The 20,025-nt window shown below is 36.8% G+C and overlaps 1 protein-coding gene across 1 annotated transcript in view; it reads right to left on the reverse strand.

Annotated features, from left to right (window-relative positions):
• The window catches only part of LOC146004471 (uncharacterized), a 40,982-nt gene that overhangs the window by 18,561 nt on the left and 2,396 nt on the right, over window positions 1–20,025 (reverse strand). The window contains exons 2-3 of the mRNA XM_083143328.1: window positions 9,583–10,154; window positions 7,997–8,201 (exon numbers count right to left, since the gene is read on the reverse strand). Coding sequence (XP_082999454.1) covers window positions 7,997–8,201; window positions 9,583–10,150 — 773 coding nt within the window. The 5' untranslated portion in view covers window positions 10,151–10,154. The remainder of the gene's footprint in view (window positions 1–7,996; window positions 8,202–9,582; window positions 10,155–20,025) is intronic.

Below are 20,025 nucleotides of genomic sequence, written 5' to 3' on the forward strand. Positions count from 1 at the left end.
CGCAAAATGTAGGACACAAAACATTCACAATAAATAATACACATTTCCAGAACATGTTACAAAGAAATTTAAAATTTTCAGCTTTTAAAAAAATATGATTTCTTAATGTTTTTTTAATTGAAAAATGTTCAAACTTTTAATCAATACTAAACAATGAATTTCTTACTACATGTTTTAACTTCTCAGAGGAGTCAATTTTTATCAAAATTTTATGTTTAGTCAAAATATATTTGAGAGACTGAACAGTCAAACTCTTTGAAATTATACTGAACCCCAGTATCAAGCTTTTTACAGATTTTTGAAAAGAATATTTCTCCCATGGCTCTGTTATGCTGATGGTAATGAATATACTCTCTCATTATGACCTGGAATAGCAAGCAAATATTCAGCAATTACCGTCACTTGAAATGGTTCCAGAAGTTTAATCCAGGGTAGTTTCTAGTTCAATAACTTTGATGTCTATACCCCGTGCTTTACAGTCAAAATATTGAATAAGAATGGAAACACCTTGTTCCATCAGTATGAACCCTAAGGCAAGAAATTCCACTCAGGCAGTGAACAGTGACATCATCAGATGTGACAATGTAATTGGGAGTGCAGTCCATAGACTTGTAACTTGTATGATTTCTCTTTATTTAACTGATGCATGTATTTTCCTAATTAATATTACGCGACGTTGAAAATGTAGGACATTTATGATATTTTTCAAATTTCTCCCGGATGCCGGAAATAAGACTAAAATGTAGGACATGTCCGGGAAAAACTGGACGTCTGGTAACCCTAGGAAGGTGAGGTATTTAGTCTTCGTCAGCATCAGGTCACCAGGGGCAACATAAGGTTATGCTCTGTTGATTTGCACATTTGATTAAATGTTTATGTTTAATACTAAACTTATATTTTACTGTTCATATGAACAGTGCAAGCCTGAGTTACTGGACGGGTCACAGCTGGCAGATAGTGAAACCCCCCCTCAGATAAAAGTGTTTGCCCCCACTGCCTTGTGGACCTGGCGGAATCCAGAAAGGCTAAGGGAGTTGAAACCCTGACCAAATAACAAGGGTCTACCTGAGAACTCACAGGTGGCACCGACATCTTTGTAATGAGTGAAATGAAATGAAAAGGAAGAGGAGAAATGAAATTGAGGAAAGACTATAAACTGTACTGGGCAGGTACCAAAGAGGGCAGGAGAAGTGGGGTTGGATTTGTAGTCAGAAGTGGAATAAGAGAAGAAGTAGAAAGGGTAAATGACAGAATAATAAAACTAAAAATGAATGTAAGAGGAAAAGTAATAGAAATGATCCAAGTGTATGACCCGCAAGTAGGATGTACAAGGGAGGAGAAAGAAGAATTTGAAGAAGATTTGGAAAAACATGTAGGAAAGGAATGGCAAATTATGATGTGTGATTTTAATGCACAAGTGGGAAGAGACAGGATAGGGTGTGCAGAAATACTGGGAGCAGATGGATGGAGACAGAGGAATGAGTAAGGAAGGGGGCTACTGGACTTTCGTAACAGAAACTGACTATTAGTAGGCAATAACTGGTTTAAGAAGAAATATGACAGCCATAAAATTACAAGATACAGTTGGAATAATGAAAAAAGACGTCTGTAATAGATTATATATTGGTAAAAAAGGAAGTAAAGATGATAATAAACAACATTAAAATAATACCCAGTGAGAACTTATTGACCACAGGCTACTAGTAGATGTGAGGGGATGGAAAATATAAGAAAGAATGGGGATGTTAAAAGAGAAATATCAATAAATATTGTGTACTAAAGTAAAAGAGATGAACCAAAAGGAGTAGAAACAGAACGAATTTAAGACAGAATTACTAGAGGCAGCTGAAAAGGTATGTGGAAGGACAACCAAGAAAAGAAGAAAGAAATGCCATGGTGGAATGAAAGAACTAGAGAGGCAGTAAAAAACAAAAACGATGCATTTAGAAAGTGATTTAAAGTTAAATCACAAAGTGCATGAAAAGAGTACATGGAAAAGAAGAAAGAGGCAAGAACAGTATTAACCTCTTAACTGGGTATGACGTAATACTCCGTTCTGGCTCTACTGATTTATAATGGGCATGACGGGATACTACGTTCTCATGTTCTTACTGCTGATATCTGTTGTGTATGACGAGATACTTCGTACAATTACTTTCTTCTTTGTTTCACCAGATGGCTCTGACTTCCAGACTGTTGTAACAGTTAGAGTTAGCGGGAAGCAACGAACATAGCCCGACGTTCAGTTCTATCGCGTATGCAATAATGGCTCGGGCAAATCGGAAGCGACGGCGTGTTTTTCCTGCTGAGGAAATCCGAGATATATTGTAGTTGTAAATCTCGCATATTGTAAAATGTACAAGAAGGACCAATAAAAGAATAAACAATACCTAAATGGTATGCCATGGAGCACAGAAATATTAACTCAAATATTGGTTTACGAAATTCATCAATTTATCAACAAAAATTTCCAGGGCAGATTGGGCTTTCGACGAGGAAATTACCCAGTTAAGAGGTTAAAGGAGGAAAGAAGTAACTGAATGGAAGAATGGACGAAAGTGCTAGAAAAAGATGTAGATGGGAACAAGAAAGTATTGTATGGATTAGTGAGAGAAGGAAGAAACGCAGCTGCAAGTTAAGGGATTAATGGGGAAACGTAGGTAGAAGAGGATGAAGAAATAAGGAGAATGTGGAGAAATTATTTTTAGAAATTGCTGAATGTGAAAAAAGGAAATGAACGTGAAGAAGCTAAGGAAAAAGAAGACATGGAGAGAAAATGAATCTCGGTTGGATGGAAGGGGAGGAAGCACTGAAGAGAATGAAGAGAGATAGAGCACCTGGAATAGATGAAGTGCCAGTGGAATGATCCTAGGAGCAGGAGTGATTGGCGTACAGTGGCTGTACAGAGTAGTGAAAACAGTGTGGCAAGAGAGAGAAGTGCTGAGAGATTGGGCAAAGGAACTAATTGTTCTCAAATTCAAGAAGCGGGACAGAAATAAATGTAAAAATTACAGAGGAATAACACTAATGTGCCACTCAGCTAAGGTGTATGAGAAAATATTAGAGAAAAGAATATGTGAAGTAACAGATCTGATCATGAGGAAGAAACAGTATGGATTTAGAAGAGGCAGATCAACAATAGATCTGATATTCACCATAAGGCAATTACAGGAAAGGCACTATGAGTATGGAAATGATTTGATTATGGCATTCCTAGATATAGAAGAGGCATATGATAGCATGGGCAGAACAAAGATAAGGAAAACTCTAAGAGAGAAATGAGCCGAGGAAGGGATAGTGTGTTGAATGCAGGTGCCAGCCAGAGCTGTGTGAAGACACCAGTGGGAAGAACGGAGTGTTTCAGTATAAGTAATGGACTAGAACAGGGAAGTGCTGTTTCCCCACTGCTCTTCATAATTACAATGGATGCAATTAACGAAGAGGTGGGGAAGAAGATAGGAGAGGAAGAGATGAAGGTGCTGTTGTTCGCTGATGACTTTTTAATATGGTGAAACAGCGAAGAAGAAGTACAGAGACAGCTTGATAGTTGGAATGAGGAAATCAGAAGAGCAGGAATTAAATTCAGTGCAGAAAAGAGTGAGGTGCTAATAACAACAAGAAACAGAGCCAGAAATGAACCAAGAATAAAGATGAACATGGAAGAGTTGAGGGTAGTGAAGAGCTTCAAATATCTATGAAGCATAATTGAGAGAAGTGAAAGAATAGATGAGTAGGTAAACAGAAGAGGACAAATGGGTGGTGGACTCTATCAAAGTGTTTGAAGATTAATATGGAACAGGTATATACCTATGAAATGCAAGAAGGTAATACAGGGAGGTTATTTCAGTCGTTCACCGCCAGCGTGGCGGCCGGTCGGCGGACTCTTCATGCAACAGGTCCCGGCAAATTGCGTTCAGGAAGTCCGTAACAGAAACTGCTTGTTTTGTAATGTTTCCACTTTTCACAATTACAGTTACAATTACAATTGAAATAAGCACGTACCTTGTCGCAAGGATGCTGGAAAAGGTGTCCTCCCACATACAAATATTTCTGGCACCTTATTTCTGACATCTAATCTTAGATTAGACATCGCTACTTAACCTCAGTTGACAGAAAGGGAAGACAGCATCCCGGCGCATAAAGCAAACCGAAAGCGTAAAATGATATTTAAAAGTAATAATAATGATGATCACTAACCTCCTGTGTTATAAGAGATGTTGAAAATGACCTACTTCAACAGCAATACAACACGTTTCTTAGGTTCAAGAGATCCTGTGTCTCGTAATTGCCTGACCACTTTTCTGCAAGAATTCGTTTTCACGTAATTATCGTACATAAAAACTCTCTGTTCAAGACTATATTTGTTTAACGACATAAGTAATGAATGAATAACAATTAACACACAATAAAGCACTGGCCATGAGTAGCACATTACAATAACACAGTATAAGCAACACGCGTACTGTTGAACGCAAACAGAATTGAACATGAACGAACACTGACGTCTGGTAGCCGACAGTGTTGCTAACCATTTTTCAGCAATGTCCCTACAGACGTAGTCAAAATGTCCCTACAACTGACCAAATGTCCCTACGCCAAGTAAAGTAACTAAAAAAACAACACCTCATTAGCATGCAAAACAGAAGATAAAATATACACATTTACTTACCAAATCTTTCTGCTCGGTGCTTCCACAATTAATGAAGGAGCGAATTTACAATACATGACCCCTCCCCGATTTTTGTAATATTTTGCATACTCACTAATTGAGGCCTCCTAATCACGAATTTCAAGTTAAGATTTGGGGGGTCACGTGTAGAAATTGCAAAATAAGTGACATTGAGTGGTCCGCGATCGGCACGATTGCTTATTATTTACCGGAAGATTTTGTGTTTCCAATACTTAAAAAACGAAATATACATTCCTGATATTACTACGACCCCAAATTTTAACTATGTTTGCCTATCCTAACCTAACCTAACCGTACCTGAATGGTTCGTGGGGCTATCCGTCAATGGTTTGTTGGGCTACCCATGCATGTTTTTTTTCGAGCCCAAATTTTAACTATGTTTGCCTAACCTAACTTAACCTAAACTTACCGAGAATGGTCAGTGGGGCTATTCCTGAATGGTTTTGCGGTAATTGTGATTACGAACCGATAAAAAATATTATTTTCGTAGCACTTTAACGGGAAACGTTCATCATCGAAGACGCTATTTTCGTATCCTGCAATTTTATGATTGATGTACTGTTGCCAAATTTACCTGTAATCAAATCAGTTCTTCTACATCGTGATTGTCGCTGTCACATGTAAGCACGTTCTTTGGGCAATATACTGAAATCCATAAGTTTATTAATTAGCCCACAGCCATCCTCCTGCACACTCCACCTAACAATCTGTACAACATTAACAACTTTTTTACTGTTCTCTTCCGCCATTCTTACACGATCCATGCTCTCCAAGTATGAAATCAACAGTGTGGCAACGCTGTAGACAGCGTAACTAATTGTAATTTGTTCATATCAACAAATATGGCTACCATACTTGTATACGGAGAATCATTGCAAGAATTGAAAAGCTTATTTTACAACTTCTACACGTTAATGAACATTTTTCCCCCTCACCCCAACATGTTAATTTGAGATAAATCATCACGAATAATTATTTCGTGAGTATAAGACGTAGCATAGAAATTACAGAAGGGTCCGGTATTGTAAATTCTTGCCTTAATGAATAATAGGGTTGTGCGGGACAGAATTTTTTGGGTCGGGACGGGATCGGGACGGTAATTTTTTTAAATCCCGACATTCGGGACTGAAAAATTTGCAATTTCCCGACCAAGTCGGAAAATTTTCGGGACGGGAAATGTTCGAAATTTCCCGAAGCACTGGAAATCTCGAATTTTACAAGTCATTTTCACTTTAAGTGATTGTTTTTGCATTTCTAGAATAAAAACTTACAACTTTCGATAAGTTCCAGAAACTTACAAGGCAGAAAACGTCGAGAATTAACGACTTTTTAAAGTAAAGAATCCAGCACACCCCTAATGAATAATGTTGAGTCGTTTACTGTTGATTATGTTATTTGAAGTCATACATGCTGCTGCTGTGAAGAGATAGATGTTGGTTGGTGATGCTGTATTTCCTGCATTCTTTAACAATTTTGGTCCCATTTTATTTCCCTTTTTTGTTTTTGTATCACTTAACATTGAAAATATTCTTTCCGTTTCCGCGTTAGAATGCGGCAATGTTAGCACTATTTTCGCGAGAGTGGAAATGTTTTCAAAAAGGAACTTGCCTTGAAAGTTTTTGGTAACCGATAACATGTTCCAAAATTCTGATGGAGATCTGTTAGTTAGTTCTTTTTTCTCCTCCTCGCTAAAGTATCCAGATAAACAAATTCATAAAATGTAATTTACCAAGATTGAAAAAAGTACCTACGTTTTCCCTCATTTGGCAAAATCTGTCCCTACGTTCCTACGCGGGCGAAATTTAGTGAAAAGTCCCTATGCGTAGGGACATGTCCCTACGGTTGGCATCACTGCCGACACGTGCAGTATGAAGCGCCCTCTCGCGGCTGACAACTCACCCAACCTCCGATAAGCTGCCGGCGCTGTCGCGACAACTGAGGATAAAGTAGCGATGACTAATCTAAGATTAGATGTCAGAAATAATGTGCCAGAAATATTTGTAATTGCGAGGACACCTTTTCCAGCATCCTTGCGACAAGGTACGTGCTTATTTCAATTGTAATTGTAACTGTAATTGTGAAAAGTGGAAACATTAGAAAACAAGCGGTTTCTGTTACGGACTTCCTGTAATGCAATTTGCCGGGACCTGTTGCATGAAGAGTCTGCTGAACGGCCGCCACGCTGGCGGTGAACGACTGAAATAACCTCCCTGTATATAACACGTACTATGTGTCAATAATTACGTATGGAGCAGAGACTTGGACAATGACAGAGAGAGACGAAAGAAAGATGCAGGCAGTGGAGATAATTTTAAGGAGTATATTGGGGAAGACTAGAAGGGATAAAATAAGGAATGAGGAGATCCGACAGACAGTGGGCTGGTGAAGCTCCAAGACAGATGAGATGGTTCGGACACACGAAGAGGATGGATGTAGAAAGACTACAGTAAGAGCTTACAATGCACAAGGAGTGGGAATAAGGTCAGGGGGGAGACCAAGATGTCGGTGGAAAGAGCAGATAGTGGATAGTGTTCGGAGAAGAGGACAAGATTGGAACACCGTGGAAAGACAGGAGTGGTGGAAGACCAGAAGAAAATGGAGAGGCTTGGCTTCTATGCCGACCCAGCCAGAGGCAGGAAATGGTGAAGGATGATGATGATGATGAATATAAACATTGTACATTACAAACTAGTTAGAAATTAGTAGTTCTTCTTAATTTGCAAGTGAATACAAGTTGACATGTAATATGAAAACATCATTTTTAAAAAGAAATAGTAAATACTATTGCGGTGAACAGTGATGTGTAACGATATAACTAAATAGTGAAAATTGCAGACAATGGGACAACATTCTTGATATATATTCTTTTATTTAATAAGAAAAGAATTTAAAGTGTAGCAAAATACTCTAGGATACATGGATATGTCACATTGGCATTACTAGATTTAAATGTATTAATGAGGTTCTATGAAGAGAAAATCCCCTCCCCCTTTTCTGGATAGTTCACCTTCCTCTCTGATTGCAAATTTTTAACCTTTGGGAGTAGCTAATAACCAAAATATTTGAACAAAGTTTCTGGAATTTTTCAGTTTTGAAAAATTATATTTTACAAGAAATATGAAAAAGCAACTTACCATAGTACGTTGTTGGAAATAGAATGTGTTGTTCCCCCAAACAAGCAAAGGAATGGTTAAAAAACGCACTGAAAATTATATTAAAGTAAAAAATAATCATAAAACAAAGAGAGAGAGAGAGAGAGAGAGAGACACACACACACACATATCAATTCTGATTTTCAACACTTACATTGGCTTAATGAAGCTATTTCTCATTGCTCGCCTTTTCTCCAATACTCTCTTCACTTCTTCTTGGTCCCACGGAAATTCCACTGTAGCTTGGCAGCTGGCATCTTCCCCACTTCCTACTGGAGAATGTGGTGTATTCTGGGTTGACCTTTTTAGTTTTGGGAGCAATCTTGTTTGCCTTGATAACTTCACACTTGGTTTTGGAGCTGTGAAAGTGTGTTAGACTTGCACTATATCAGAATTAGCTGGTGTATCACAGTAATATTACAATTTTGAACAGCTGTTACTTTTAATTATTCTGTAGGAGAATTCTTGTCACTTTTCTTATTGGCAAACTATTGAGTGTTTACTATGGATGGGACTAGTGTTCAAAGTGGATATTCCTAGCTGGAAGATGCAGTGCAAGAAGTGGCGAGGATGCTTACACAAATTATCATCTTAAATGAGAAGAACCTTTATGCAAATTTGAAGTAAGCATCCCCCGCTTCTAGCACTGGATGGGACAGATTTTTTCCTTCCCACATACCCCCCAATTTCCTCAATATTCCCCAAATATTTTTCACAAAGGCCCAATTTATGGTAATTTTGGTTCGAAGTTTACTCTTACATTCCCCTAAATTTGGACTTACATACTCCAAATTGAAAATTCTGGATAAACCCCTGCTACCTTGGTATACGAGCGTGTTGAGTGATTAGCACTCCAAAGGTTGTGAGTTCAAGTTCTGACCTGGGCATGGATGATCATATAATTTTACCAACCCTATTTTTCTATAAACAGTTTACACAATTCTGTCATTTCATTATTATTGCTATTTCTCTTGTAGTTTACGGTTCTTACAAGAACATAAACACAATTTTCGGTGTAACATTTCTGGAGAACACATGCTCCCTTCATCCGACATTCATTCTCGTTTCATCAATCAAATGAGAATAAATGTCTGATGAAGGGAGCGTGTATTCTCCCAAGATGTTATACTGAAAATTGTGTTTATGTGCTTGTAAGAGCCATACACTTTTCAAGAGAAATAATTCTACAATGCAAGCAATACGTAGATACATGAAAAATTAGCATTGCTATAAATATAATGTGAAACATTCATGAACACTGCCTCTTATAGAGATTTTTTTTGGAAAAGGGCATAATTGAATATAGTCCTCTTTTTTGGTTTGTTTATGCATACATTACACTTGAATGTTATAGTTATAAAAGAATTGACAAATGCAAGATTTATCCAACTGTTGAGAAGCACTTGAAGTGGAAAATGTTAGCTGGAAGGATGTTTGGTCAAGCCTTGGAGTTAGCTGGGGGTGATGCTCCTATGGTATAACATGGTGACAATGAGACAGATGGGAGATGCTTTGTGGAAATTTTGCTAGCAGGGATACCATCTCCTCTCGCTTCCAGTAATGTTGTTGAAATCTCTTCAAGGGGTTGTAGTTTGTTTACAGAAGGGTACATTGTGCTTGTTGTCCTTGCTCTGACCAATACCAGACCATTGTAATTGCATATTCTTGTTTCCTACGATTATGAGACTTAGATACAAATACACGGAATTTCCAGAAATTAATTGATACATCTTCACTTACCTCCTTTACAAGATGGACTGGATTTAATGCCACTAACTTCTCCCTCTATTACTGGTGGCGATGTCTTAATAGCAGGCTCACTTTGTGTGGTTTTCATATGCATTCTCTTTTTAACATGCACTGTAGGTGAAATGACTGGTGCTGATTTCTCACTTCTGAGGATATCCTGACAGTCATCTGAAACATTGAAGGATTTTATCTTTCTCATTCTTTGCTGTATTTCTCTTTCATTTTCTTGTCGTTTGAATTCCCTTTGTATTCTTTCTGCTTGCAACTTTAAGTTCCTGTCTTTTATTTTCTGCAGAATCTTATTGTGTTCCATTCTCCAAGCTTCTGGTCCTTCTATTTTCAATCCATTCTTCCCATCGGCTTCGTGTAGAATGTCCTTGGAAAATGTTATTGGTATGTCCGAGATGGTGTCTTGGAGAAATTCTTTTTCCCTGCGCTCAGCTATGTTTGTCCATGAAGCTTCACATTGGCACATGAAAGGAAGCTTGACTCCTCCTACTTCAGTATACGAGAATATTTTTTCTATTTTTTCTTCACTTTGAGTCAGCTGTTGCTTCATTGTTCTGCAATTAACAAATATTGAAGTATTGAGAATATGAACAGACAAGTGAGCAAAACTACTCTAACATCCAAATTCAAGACTAATTCTAGGCTTTTGTATGCAACATTTTACAAACTTTGAAGTGAAAATTCCAATAATGTATAGACCTAAATTTTGTTTGGGGACAATTATCAGCAACATTAAGAATAAATATATAGCAGAGACATCCCTAAAACAGGGGTTCTTTGAGAACTCCAACATGATGAATATGCAAAGGTAAATTTGACACCAAAATGATTATAATGTTGGTTTTTGGACAAAATTTTAGAAGGGAGGAACAGATTGTCTAAGAAAATTGGGGATTTCGGGAGGATGTGATTAAATTATTACCAGAAAATTTTGTCTGGGTGAACACAACTGTATGAAATAGTATTATCGAATGAACTCCTTAGCCTTTTTCAGTTGTTCCATATCAGCAAATACCACTCCTTAATGTATGAAAATGTTATGTCCTAATATTAATGACATAAACAGAAATAAACATCTCAAGATTGGAACTTCATAATTAAATATATTCAAACTTGTAACAAGGTGGATTACATGATTAAAACTTAAACATCCATAAGACACATAAACAAGATGCATAATCGTTGCTATGCACAGACTATGTACATTGGCCATAACTGCTAGTTCACCACATACAATAATGTATTTTATAATATATATCAATCTTCTCCCCTTCTAGAGAAAACAAACTTATGAGGGGTAAAACACTCTTGGCCTTTTTACTCTTTCAGATTTCCTTCTTACAAAATCACTTCCTCCCTTCGAAGACAAACTTGTTCCTGGACCAAGTCTGCTCGCTTCCTTCGAATATGATCTACTTTCTTGCTTCGGAGACGAACTGTGAGCATTGTGTTCTTCACTGTCGCTTAGTTCCTGCCGATGCATTTCATTTTTAATTGGAGGATATAAATATGCATGATATGCACTATCGTCATATTCCTTGGATATTTCTGACTGATTTGAATCTCCTCCTGTTTCATGGAGAATCTTTAAAAATGAATAGTGTACATTTCTGTATCTGCCACTTTCTACATCTCTTACTTTATACACAGAAAAACTGCATCTTTCAATAATCTCTCCTTTCCGATATATCTTTCTTTCAGGGCAGTAATAATATACTTTACTTCCAATTGAAAATTTCTCACATTCATAATGAACATTTTTAGTGTCATCTTTAATGATTATATTACTTGCAGTGTTGTAAGAAAACATTAATGAACTTGGAGATGTTCCAGTTGATGGCAATGGAGTGTTGTTATGCCAGTGTATTACTGTACGCAGTAGTGATTCTACTTCAGTATTTAATTTTCTAACATCCCCTTTTGGAAAATCTCCTATGAGGGTTAGATACCTTTTCACGGTATTGACTGTTCTCTCAGCCAAACCGTTTCCCGAAGGTTTATATGGGCAGGAATGCTTTAGTTCAATGCCCAACCTTTGGCAGAACATCTTAAATTGTTCACTTGCAAAGGGTTGTCCATTATCTGAGACTAACTCTTTTGGAGAACCAAGTATGTAAAATTGGCTTTTTAAATGTCTAATTGCTTCCTGAGCCGTTAAATTAGAACATTGCCAAACATTCAAAAATTTCGTGTGAGCATGAACACACAACAGGAATAAATAACCATTGAAATAGAAATGATCAACATGTACACGTTCCATGGGTTGTGATGTCGTTGTCCATGATATAAATTGTCCTTTTGCTGGAGCTCTTGCATTCGTCTGACAAGCATCACATTTTGCAACAAAACTTTCAATGTCAGTAGTCATTTTAGGCCACCAAACTAAATCTCTGCAAATCTGTTTTAATCTCACTACGCCACTGTGCAGACCATGAATTTGAGTGAGAAACTTGCATCGCAGTGTCTCTGGCAATACAATTCTATTTCCCCACATCAACAATCCATCTTCTGTTGACAGTTCCAGACGTTTCTTCCATAAAGCTACTGCTTCCTCATTGATTTGTGGATCAATTCCTCTTGGCCAACCATTCTTAACGTAAATTGTTATTTTAGACAACAAACTATCGCTTTTTGTATGCTCCTTGATCTCAGATATGCGTAATGGTTGTAACTTTCTAGATCTGCATACGCTGTCAAAACCAAATCTGATTGCAATTCTTCAGGTAGTGGTAATCTTGACAAAGCATCTGCTATTGGAACCTTCTTAGAATACACTATTTCGTAATTCAGAGATGCCATGAATATTTTCCACCTCTGCCAACGTGCATTGTGTTGCATTGGCACTGGTGTATTCGAATCAAGCAATGATTTCGCAGTCGTTGAATCTGTGTATATTGTAAATTTTTGACCTGCCAGATATAAGTAAAAATGTTTCACAGACGAAACAATGGCTAATGCCTCTCTTTCTCCCTGACAGTAATTCTTCTGAGCAGGTGAAAGTGTAGCTGAAAAACACGCCACTGTTCGATGTTCGCCATTTATCTTGTGCCCTAATCGTCCTCCAACACCGTAGCAAGAACTATCCGTTTCTAGGATTATTTCTTTTGAAGGATCGAAAGGAATTATAGCAGGTGTCTGAACAATCTTATCTTTAACAGCCTTAAATTCCGACACACATTGATTAGACCACAACCATTTTTCGCCTTTCCTCAGAAGTCGATATAGGTGTGGTATTGTAGATGACAAGTTGTGTAGAAAACGGCTTTGAAATGCAACCATCCCTAAAAAACTTTGTAGTTGAACCTTATCCTTTGGCTCTGGACTTTCTAAAATAGCACGCACATGCTTTTGAGTTGGTGTGATTCCATTTGCCGTAAAACGTCTTCCTAAGTAAATCACTTCTTGCACTAGGAATTCAGATTTACTTAAATTGACTTTAACATTGTAATCTTTAAAGCGTTCCAGAACTTGTTTTGTTCTTAGAAAACATTCTTGTAGACTATCTCCAGAAATGATAACATCATCAATAAATGCTGCAACTCTTTCCAATCCTGTTAAAATTGAATCAATTACCTGTTGGAAAAGCTGAGACGAAACATTTGTACCAAATGGTAAACGTTGCATTCTGTACAAGTGAGAATCATAATTTAAACACAATATGTTTTGTGAGTCTGGATGCAAACTAACTTGTAAAAATGCTGAACGTAAATCAAGCCTGGTGTAGTACTTTCCTATTTTAACTTTTTGTAAAATATCAGGAAAGTCTGGTAGAGGATACACTAAACCATCGGTTTGAAAATTGACCGTCTTCGAGTAATCTACACAGATACGTATAGAATTATTTGATTTCTTAACTGGCACAATAGGACCTGCCCATTCTGAATGTTCTATAGGTGCTATAATATTCTGCTTACACATATTATCTATTTCTTCTTTTATTTGATCTCGTAATGAATATGCTATTCTGTACGCTTTCCTGAACACAGGCCTAGCATTCTTCTGTAAAGGTATTGATACCTTGAAATCTTTAATGGGTGTACTAATATCCTCATTAAACAATTCTGCAAAAGATGTCAGTAATTGTGAACGACAGTCTTCAATGTTCATTTGTTTTACATTACTTGAATTATGTACGTCGGCTTTATGTTTGTTCAGAATCATGACTTTGCTAGTTTGCCCTTGCACATTTGATGTTCGTGAACATTCACCCACGTCATCAATCTTCTGTACATGTACCTTTGGAGTATCCATTATGCCTGAACGCTGAATTTTCGAACAAGCATCTAGACCTAAGCATGCATGTGTAGAATCTCCCTTTTGAACATAATCAGTTTCAGGAAACTCATTTAGAAGTTTGCTGCGCCAATCACCAAATAATATATTCATTCCAACTCTGCCAATTAATATATTTGTATTAATCTTATCGCCAACAACAAAAGGCATCATGTACATTTTGCCATGATAGTAAAGTTTTAAGTTTAATTGGCCTAATAAACACAATCTTTCACCTGATATCGACGTATATGAATTTAATAGCGGACTCAGTGTGAAGTTGCCAATAAGATTAGTTAACAAATCTTTTGAAATGAAATTAGCAAAACTACCAGAATCGACAATAGCTTCTAAACATTGGTCTTGTATTATAATATCAATGTACAAAGGTAAACGTTCATTTCGCAATGAAATCTGATCAGCTGCGTGTTGCAAATTAGAAATAGATTCGTTTGCCTTCTTATTGTACATTTGTTCCGTGTTTGTAGTTAAAAAAGTATACGTACTATCTTCTTGCATAGAGAATAATCTATGTTGAGAATTGCTTTCTCCATAAACATTACCTTTGGTATCCAAATTACTGTTCCTCATTTCACAATTGGGTCATTCCACGTCAATTCATCCAGGCCATGTCACCCACCATCCCCGATTTTGATGAATTTCGGTATGCTTATAGAACTTTTGATGGTGATTACAAAATTGACAACTTTTTTAAAATTGGTCAAGGGGATCAGAAGTTACGCGCTTTTTAAGATCTCCGTTTACGCCACATTCGGCTCCACTTTGAATGACACGCATTAGGTTATAAACGATCGTAACTTCCCTCGGGTTTGCCGTAGAAACTTCAAGTTTGTTTTATTTTCTTCAGAATAGTATAAGCTTTCATTTAAATAACGTTTCAGATTAATGCATCAATAAGCATGTATTTTTATATATAGTTTTATGTATTTTTTTAGAAAAACGAATGACTAACTTCAAGAGCGAATTTCATGCAATGCCCCCCCTTCAATTTCCCCCCAATTTTATATGTAGGTAGCTCAGAGTGTGTACTAATGGCTGATGGAGAAATTGGGATGGGCGGTTCAGACACAGGGTGATAAAAAAATCATTTGCATAAAATGACATTAAAAGTAAATCTTATTAAAAATGCTTATGTATTTAGCACAAAGCCTGAAGTACAATATGTTTCAAGCTACAATATTCAAAATTTATGTTCACTATGTGTGAATGTAAGCATAGGCGTAACCTGGCGGGGGCAAAGGTAAGCTCTTGCCCTCTCCAAAATTTATAGATTAATTTAAAATTTGGAAGTAATAATTACAGTGGAACCCAGATTTAAGTTCCTCGATTTTACATTTTCCTTCATTTTGCATTCAATCTTGGTGGTCCCAACATAGCAAATTGTTTAGAAATTTTCCAAGATTTTACATTTTCCCGTGTATTATTTTTTTTCAGCTTGATCTCCTGGATAACGTAAAATCGAGGTTCCACTGTATCTAAGTTAGTTTCAACTGTCTTCAGTTTCTTTAAAATTTTATATATTATATGATTATATATATAATCATTATTAACATTCCCAAGTTTAGCAAATTTATCTTCAAGAACATTCTTTTTGTGCATTTTATCTCAATATGGAAGTTCTTTTTTGGCTACTCTTCATGGCGATACGTAATATGAAGTAAGAATGAATACTACACATTTGTGCTGATTGAAGTTTTTTTCAAATGGAGCTTTTTCGCCACATTCCACAGAAAATATCCTTGTGACGGGATGGTTGGAACAGTAAAAATTCTTGTATAGACTTCTATAGTATGAAGCAACAAGTGTGGCAATTATGTACCAATTCTATAGAAGTAGTATTCAAGGCATAAATTTCTTAGTAATCATCTAGGGTAACAACAACCCACAGTACAATGTGTCAGCGATTGTAAAGTACTACAACAGTACCAGGAAGTATGCACAATTTTGAACTTACAGGTTCCGTAAGTTACTTTTTACAAGTAACTGAGTTACAGTCACTCATTTAAAAATTTACTCAGTTATTGTTACTGGTACTTTGAAATAACTGAGTTTCTTTTACAGTTACTGTAACAGTAACGTACTGTTAATGATCATTGATTTATGTAAACGTTACACTCAATCAATGATCATGAAGACTTTCATGTTTTACTTATGTTTCTAGTACATAATATGTATTCATATATTTACATTATTACTGCTAATAAATGATGGAAAACACAGTCAGCTTTGCTTGAACGATGATAATTAAAAAATCCTTTGTGTGCTGACCACGGTATTTTGAATATGGTGTCATTGATTCCCTTTGCACCTATTTCTTTCTCCTCCATTCCAAGTTCAACAAGATCCAAAGATCCACTCCCTCGACAATGACTTTTTCCTAGCTGGACAACCACATTCCAAACGAACGCAGCAGTCTACCAAAACAATGGAGTTTTCACATACAATTAGAAATGAATTACAGTAAAGCGTGGATGTTCTAAGCATGCAACAAAGCATAGCATCCTTACCAGCAATTCAAAGAAAATCCTTTCACGTAGCATCTGGAGAAGGTGCATATTTTTTTTTTATAGTCTGGAACAGAATTGTCCAATTTAGCTATTTCCCTACTGCAAAAAGTAACTCTGTTACCGTTGTTAACTTACTTTTAAAAGTAGCTACTTACAGTTAGAATTCCTAAATAAAAAGTAACTGTTACTTGTAACTTTGTAACTAGTTACTTCCAAACACTAGTTGTTTAGCAGTCAGAGCAAAAATAGTAAGTGCTGATGTAATATGTTTTGTAACTGTATGGTTTGACTTTGTGAAGGAGTGGCTTTCCGAATTCCAACTGTAATCAGTTATGTAGTAGCATGTGTGTGCGTGACTCAACTTGTTTGTAGGATTGCTTCAAAAGACCACATGAAAATGGAGATGCAGCTATTAAATTCTTGCATCCACTTGGTCCATCAACTCCCTACTACTGGCCAAAAAGTATGCTGTGTCCAGTGAGAACATTAACAACACAAATGGAAGGACATATGTACTTAGTGATAAGTCAAATACTTTATGTTTGAAATGGTCAAAATATCCATGTAAAATGTGAGCAGCACAATTTTATAGTACATGAAATATTGGCAATGCATAGAGTATAATTTTGAGGTCCTATCTTAATGGGTGTCACTTGGAAACTATTTTTTGGTTGAGATAATCACAAAGTTTTCCATCGCATAAAAAAGTGGACAGGATTATTTGATAAACACATTTGAAAAATCACAATTATTACTCTTTATTCGTTTGTTCCTCAAGTGCCAGGAGGATCACAATATATATTTAACTTGTAAATTTTAAATTAATCTATACATTTTGGAGAGGGCAAGAGCTTACCTTTGCCCCCGCCAGGTTACGCCTATGCTTACATTCACACATAGTGAACATAAATTTTGAATATTGTAGCTTGAAACATATTGTACTTCAGGCTTTGTGCTAAATACATAAGCATTTTTAATAAGATTTACTTTTAATGTCATTTTATGCAAATGATTTTTTTATCACCCTGTGTCTGAACCGCCCATCCCAATTTCTCCATCAGCCATTAGTACACACTCTGAGCTACCTACATATAAAATTGGGGGGAAATTGAAGGGGGGGCATTGCATGAAATTCGCTCTTGAAGTTAGTCATTCGTTTTTCTAAAAAAATACATAAAACTATATATAAAAATACATGCTTATTGATGCATTAATCTGAAACGTTATTTAAATGAAAGCTTATACTATTCTGAAGAAAATATAACAAACTTGAAGTTTCTACGGCAAACCCGAGGGAAGTTACGATCGTTTATAACCTAATGCGTGTCATTCAAAGTGGAGTCGAATGTGGCGTAAACGGAGATCTTAAAAAGCGCGTAACTTCTGATCCCCTTGACCAATTTTTAAAAAGTTGTCAATTTTGTAATCACCATCAAAAGTTCTATAAGCATACCGAATTTCATCAAAATCGGGGATGGTGGGTGACATTTTCACAAAATTCTGGATGATTTGACATGGAATGACCCAATTTCCTTTATACATACTAGATAAATTGACTGCAGGTTCCTTCCATTGTTTATTTTTTTCGAAACATGAAGCCAAAAAATGTCCTTTCTTCTTACAGAAACTGCAAATAGCATTGAATGCAGGACAGTTCTCTTTGAATGTACAACCTAACCTTGCACAGCGCTTACATTTTATATCCTTTGCCTGATTTTGTCGTGATATAAATTTTTGGCTAAATGCAGTATGGGGTTTAGATTGTGGCATGTCTTTGTATGCATTATTTGTTCCGAATCTTGATTCTCTTGTAGCTTGTTGAATCTTTGAAAAATGAGCTTTAGTAAACGAATTGTTTGTACCGAATCTACGTGAGCCTTGTATTTGTTTATTTTCACCTACCAAAAATGCATTTTGATTGACTTTATTTTTATTTGTGCGTATTATCTCATGTTGGAGTACTACATCACAAACCTTTTCGAATGTGTTGGGCATGTCTGACAGTAATCTATCTTTTAGTATACTATCGGGTAGTCCAAACACAAGTTTTTCTCTAAGACGAGTGTCTAATTCATCTGTTGTAAACTCACAAGTTATTGCAGCAACTTTTAAACGATTTATGTACGATGTAGCTGTCTCACCTTGCTCTTGCTTTATTTGCATAAAAGCAAATCGTTGAATCCATTTATTTACCTGCGGTGCATATATTTTTCGCAATGTATCAGAGAGTTCCTCCAAGGTGCAATCTTGTGGATCCTTTGGACTTAATCTGTGTTCCAGCTCTTGATATGGTAAACTACCGATTACAGAAATAAAAGTAAACAGTCGTTTCCTTTCTTGTATAGACGGTGTTAAAGGCGGAGCTACTGCGGAGCATGCGCACTCGTCTGGTCCCCCTCGAACATCCGGTTACGCTTAAGGTGCTATGGATGTTAATATGAAAGAGCAAGGTGGAGATTCTTTTACAAGGAAATAGGGTGTCGACTGTGTAGGACATGGTTTCACAGTTCGATCGGGAACAAATTTTTTGAGTCAAGTATCACTTCGTAGGTTTCCGAAGGACTTAGAGAGACGAAACCTGTTGATACAAGCAGAAAAAGAAAGGATTGGTACCCGGAAAGTATTTGTACGACTTGCATTTTGTTAAGCATGTTGATCGTTTATCTGCGTATTGTGTTGTGGTGAAAAGCACTCCTCTTAGTAAGGTTTCAAACCGAACCGACACGCGACAGCAGTGGTTCGTACCGAAGTGACAAGCGCCACAGGCCCTTTTAGTCTATAAATAAACATTTACCGCTCATGGGAAATCAAGTCTCAGGCGGCATAATACACGCCATTGGGAATCTGAGCGACACGTGCAGCTTGTTTATCGCTTCGGTTCGAAAAATATTATTGATCACTGAGGATTCACTTTTAAGTGGCACGGAGATTACACCCCGAAGCGACAAGCAACAGCCCCTTTACTCTAAAGGAAACAATTCACCTTGCATACGAGTACAACAGACCGAGGCGACACGATGCATGGTGCTGACAAAACAACAGTCCAGTCCAAGCGACACGTGCATTTTCTCGTGATGAATTGGTTCGAAAGGAAGCTTTCAGACTGCAGCGATACGTGTTTCTTGGAAACCAACATTCAAAAATAAAAAAACACCTTCCGAATTAAAGCGACACGACAAATTGGAGGTGTCGCTTGTCGCTCGGAATGGGCCGTTTTATCAATACCGTGCATTGTGTTGCCCCGGCCTGTTATTTGCGCAAGCGTGGCTGGTGAATGGTTTGCTTTAGATCCAATGCTTCTGTGCGAAATCCCGATATCGCTTGTCGCTTCAATCTTAAAACTCCCTTGTTGTTTAAAGTATATTCGTGCAAGTGAAAGTGGCATGCCATATCATAGGTTTTCCCTACATCCGTCAGGCGGAAAGGCGACGTTGGAAGCACATATATTTACTTTAGCATTTGTTATGTGTCATTACTTGTGCAGATTTGTTGGCAAAGATTCACTTAAGCTTTACTTTACTTTACTCTACTTTACTTTATAATATAATAATATCACTAGTTTTATACAATTATCTTTCCCTCACTTTTCCATTTACAAAATAATTGAATATATCTAAACCTTTGT

Source organism: Lepisma saccharinum, chromosome 21 (genome assembly GCF_977018435.1).
Source record: "Lepisma saccharinum chromosome 21, izLepSacc3.1, whole genome shotgun sequence".
Lineage (NCBI taxonomy): Eukaryota > Metazoa > Arthropoda > Insecta > Zygentoma > Lepismatidae > Lepisma > Lepisma saccharinum.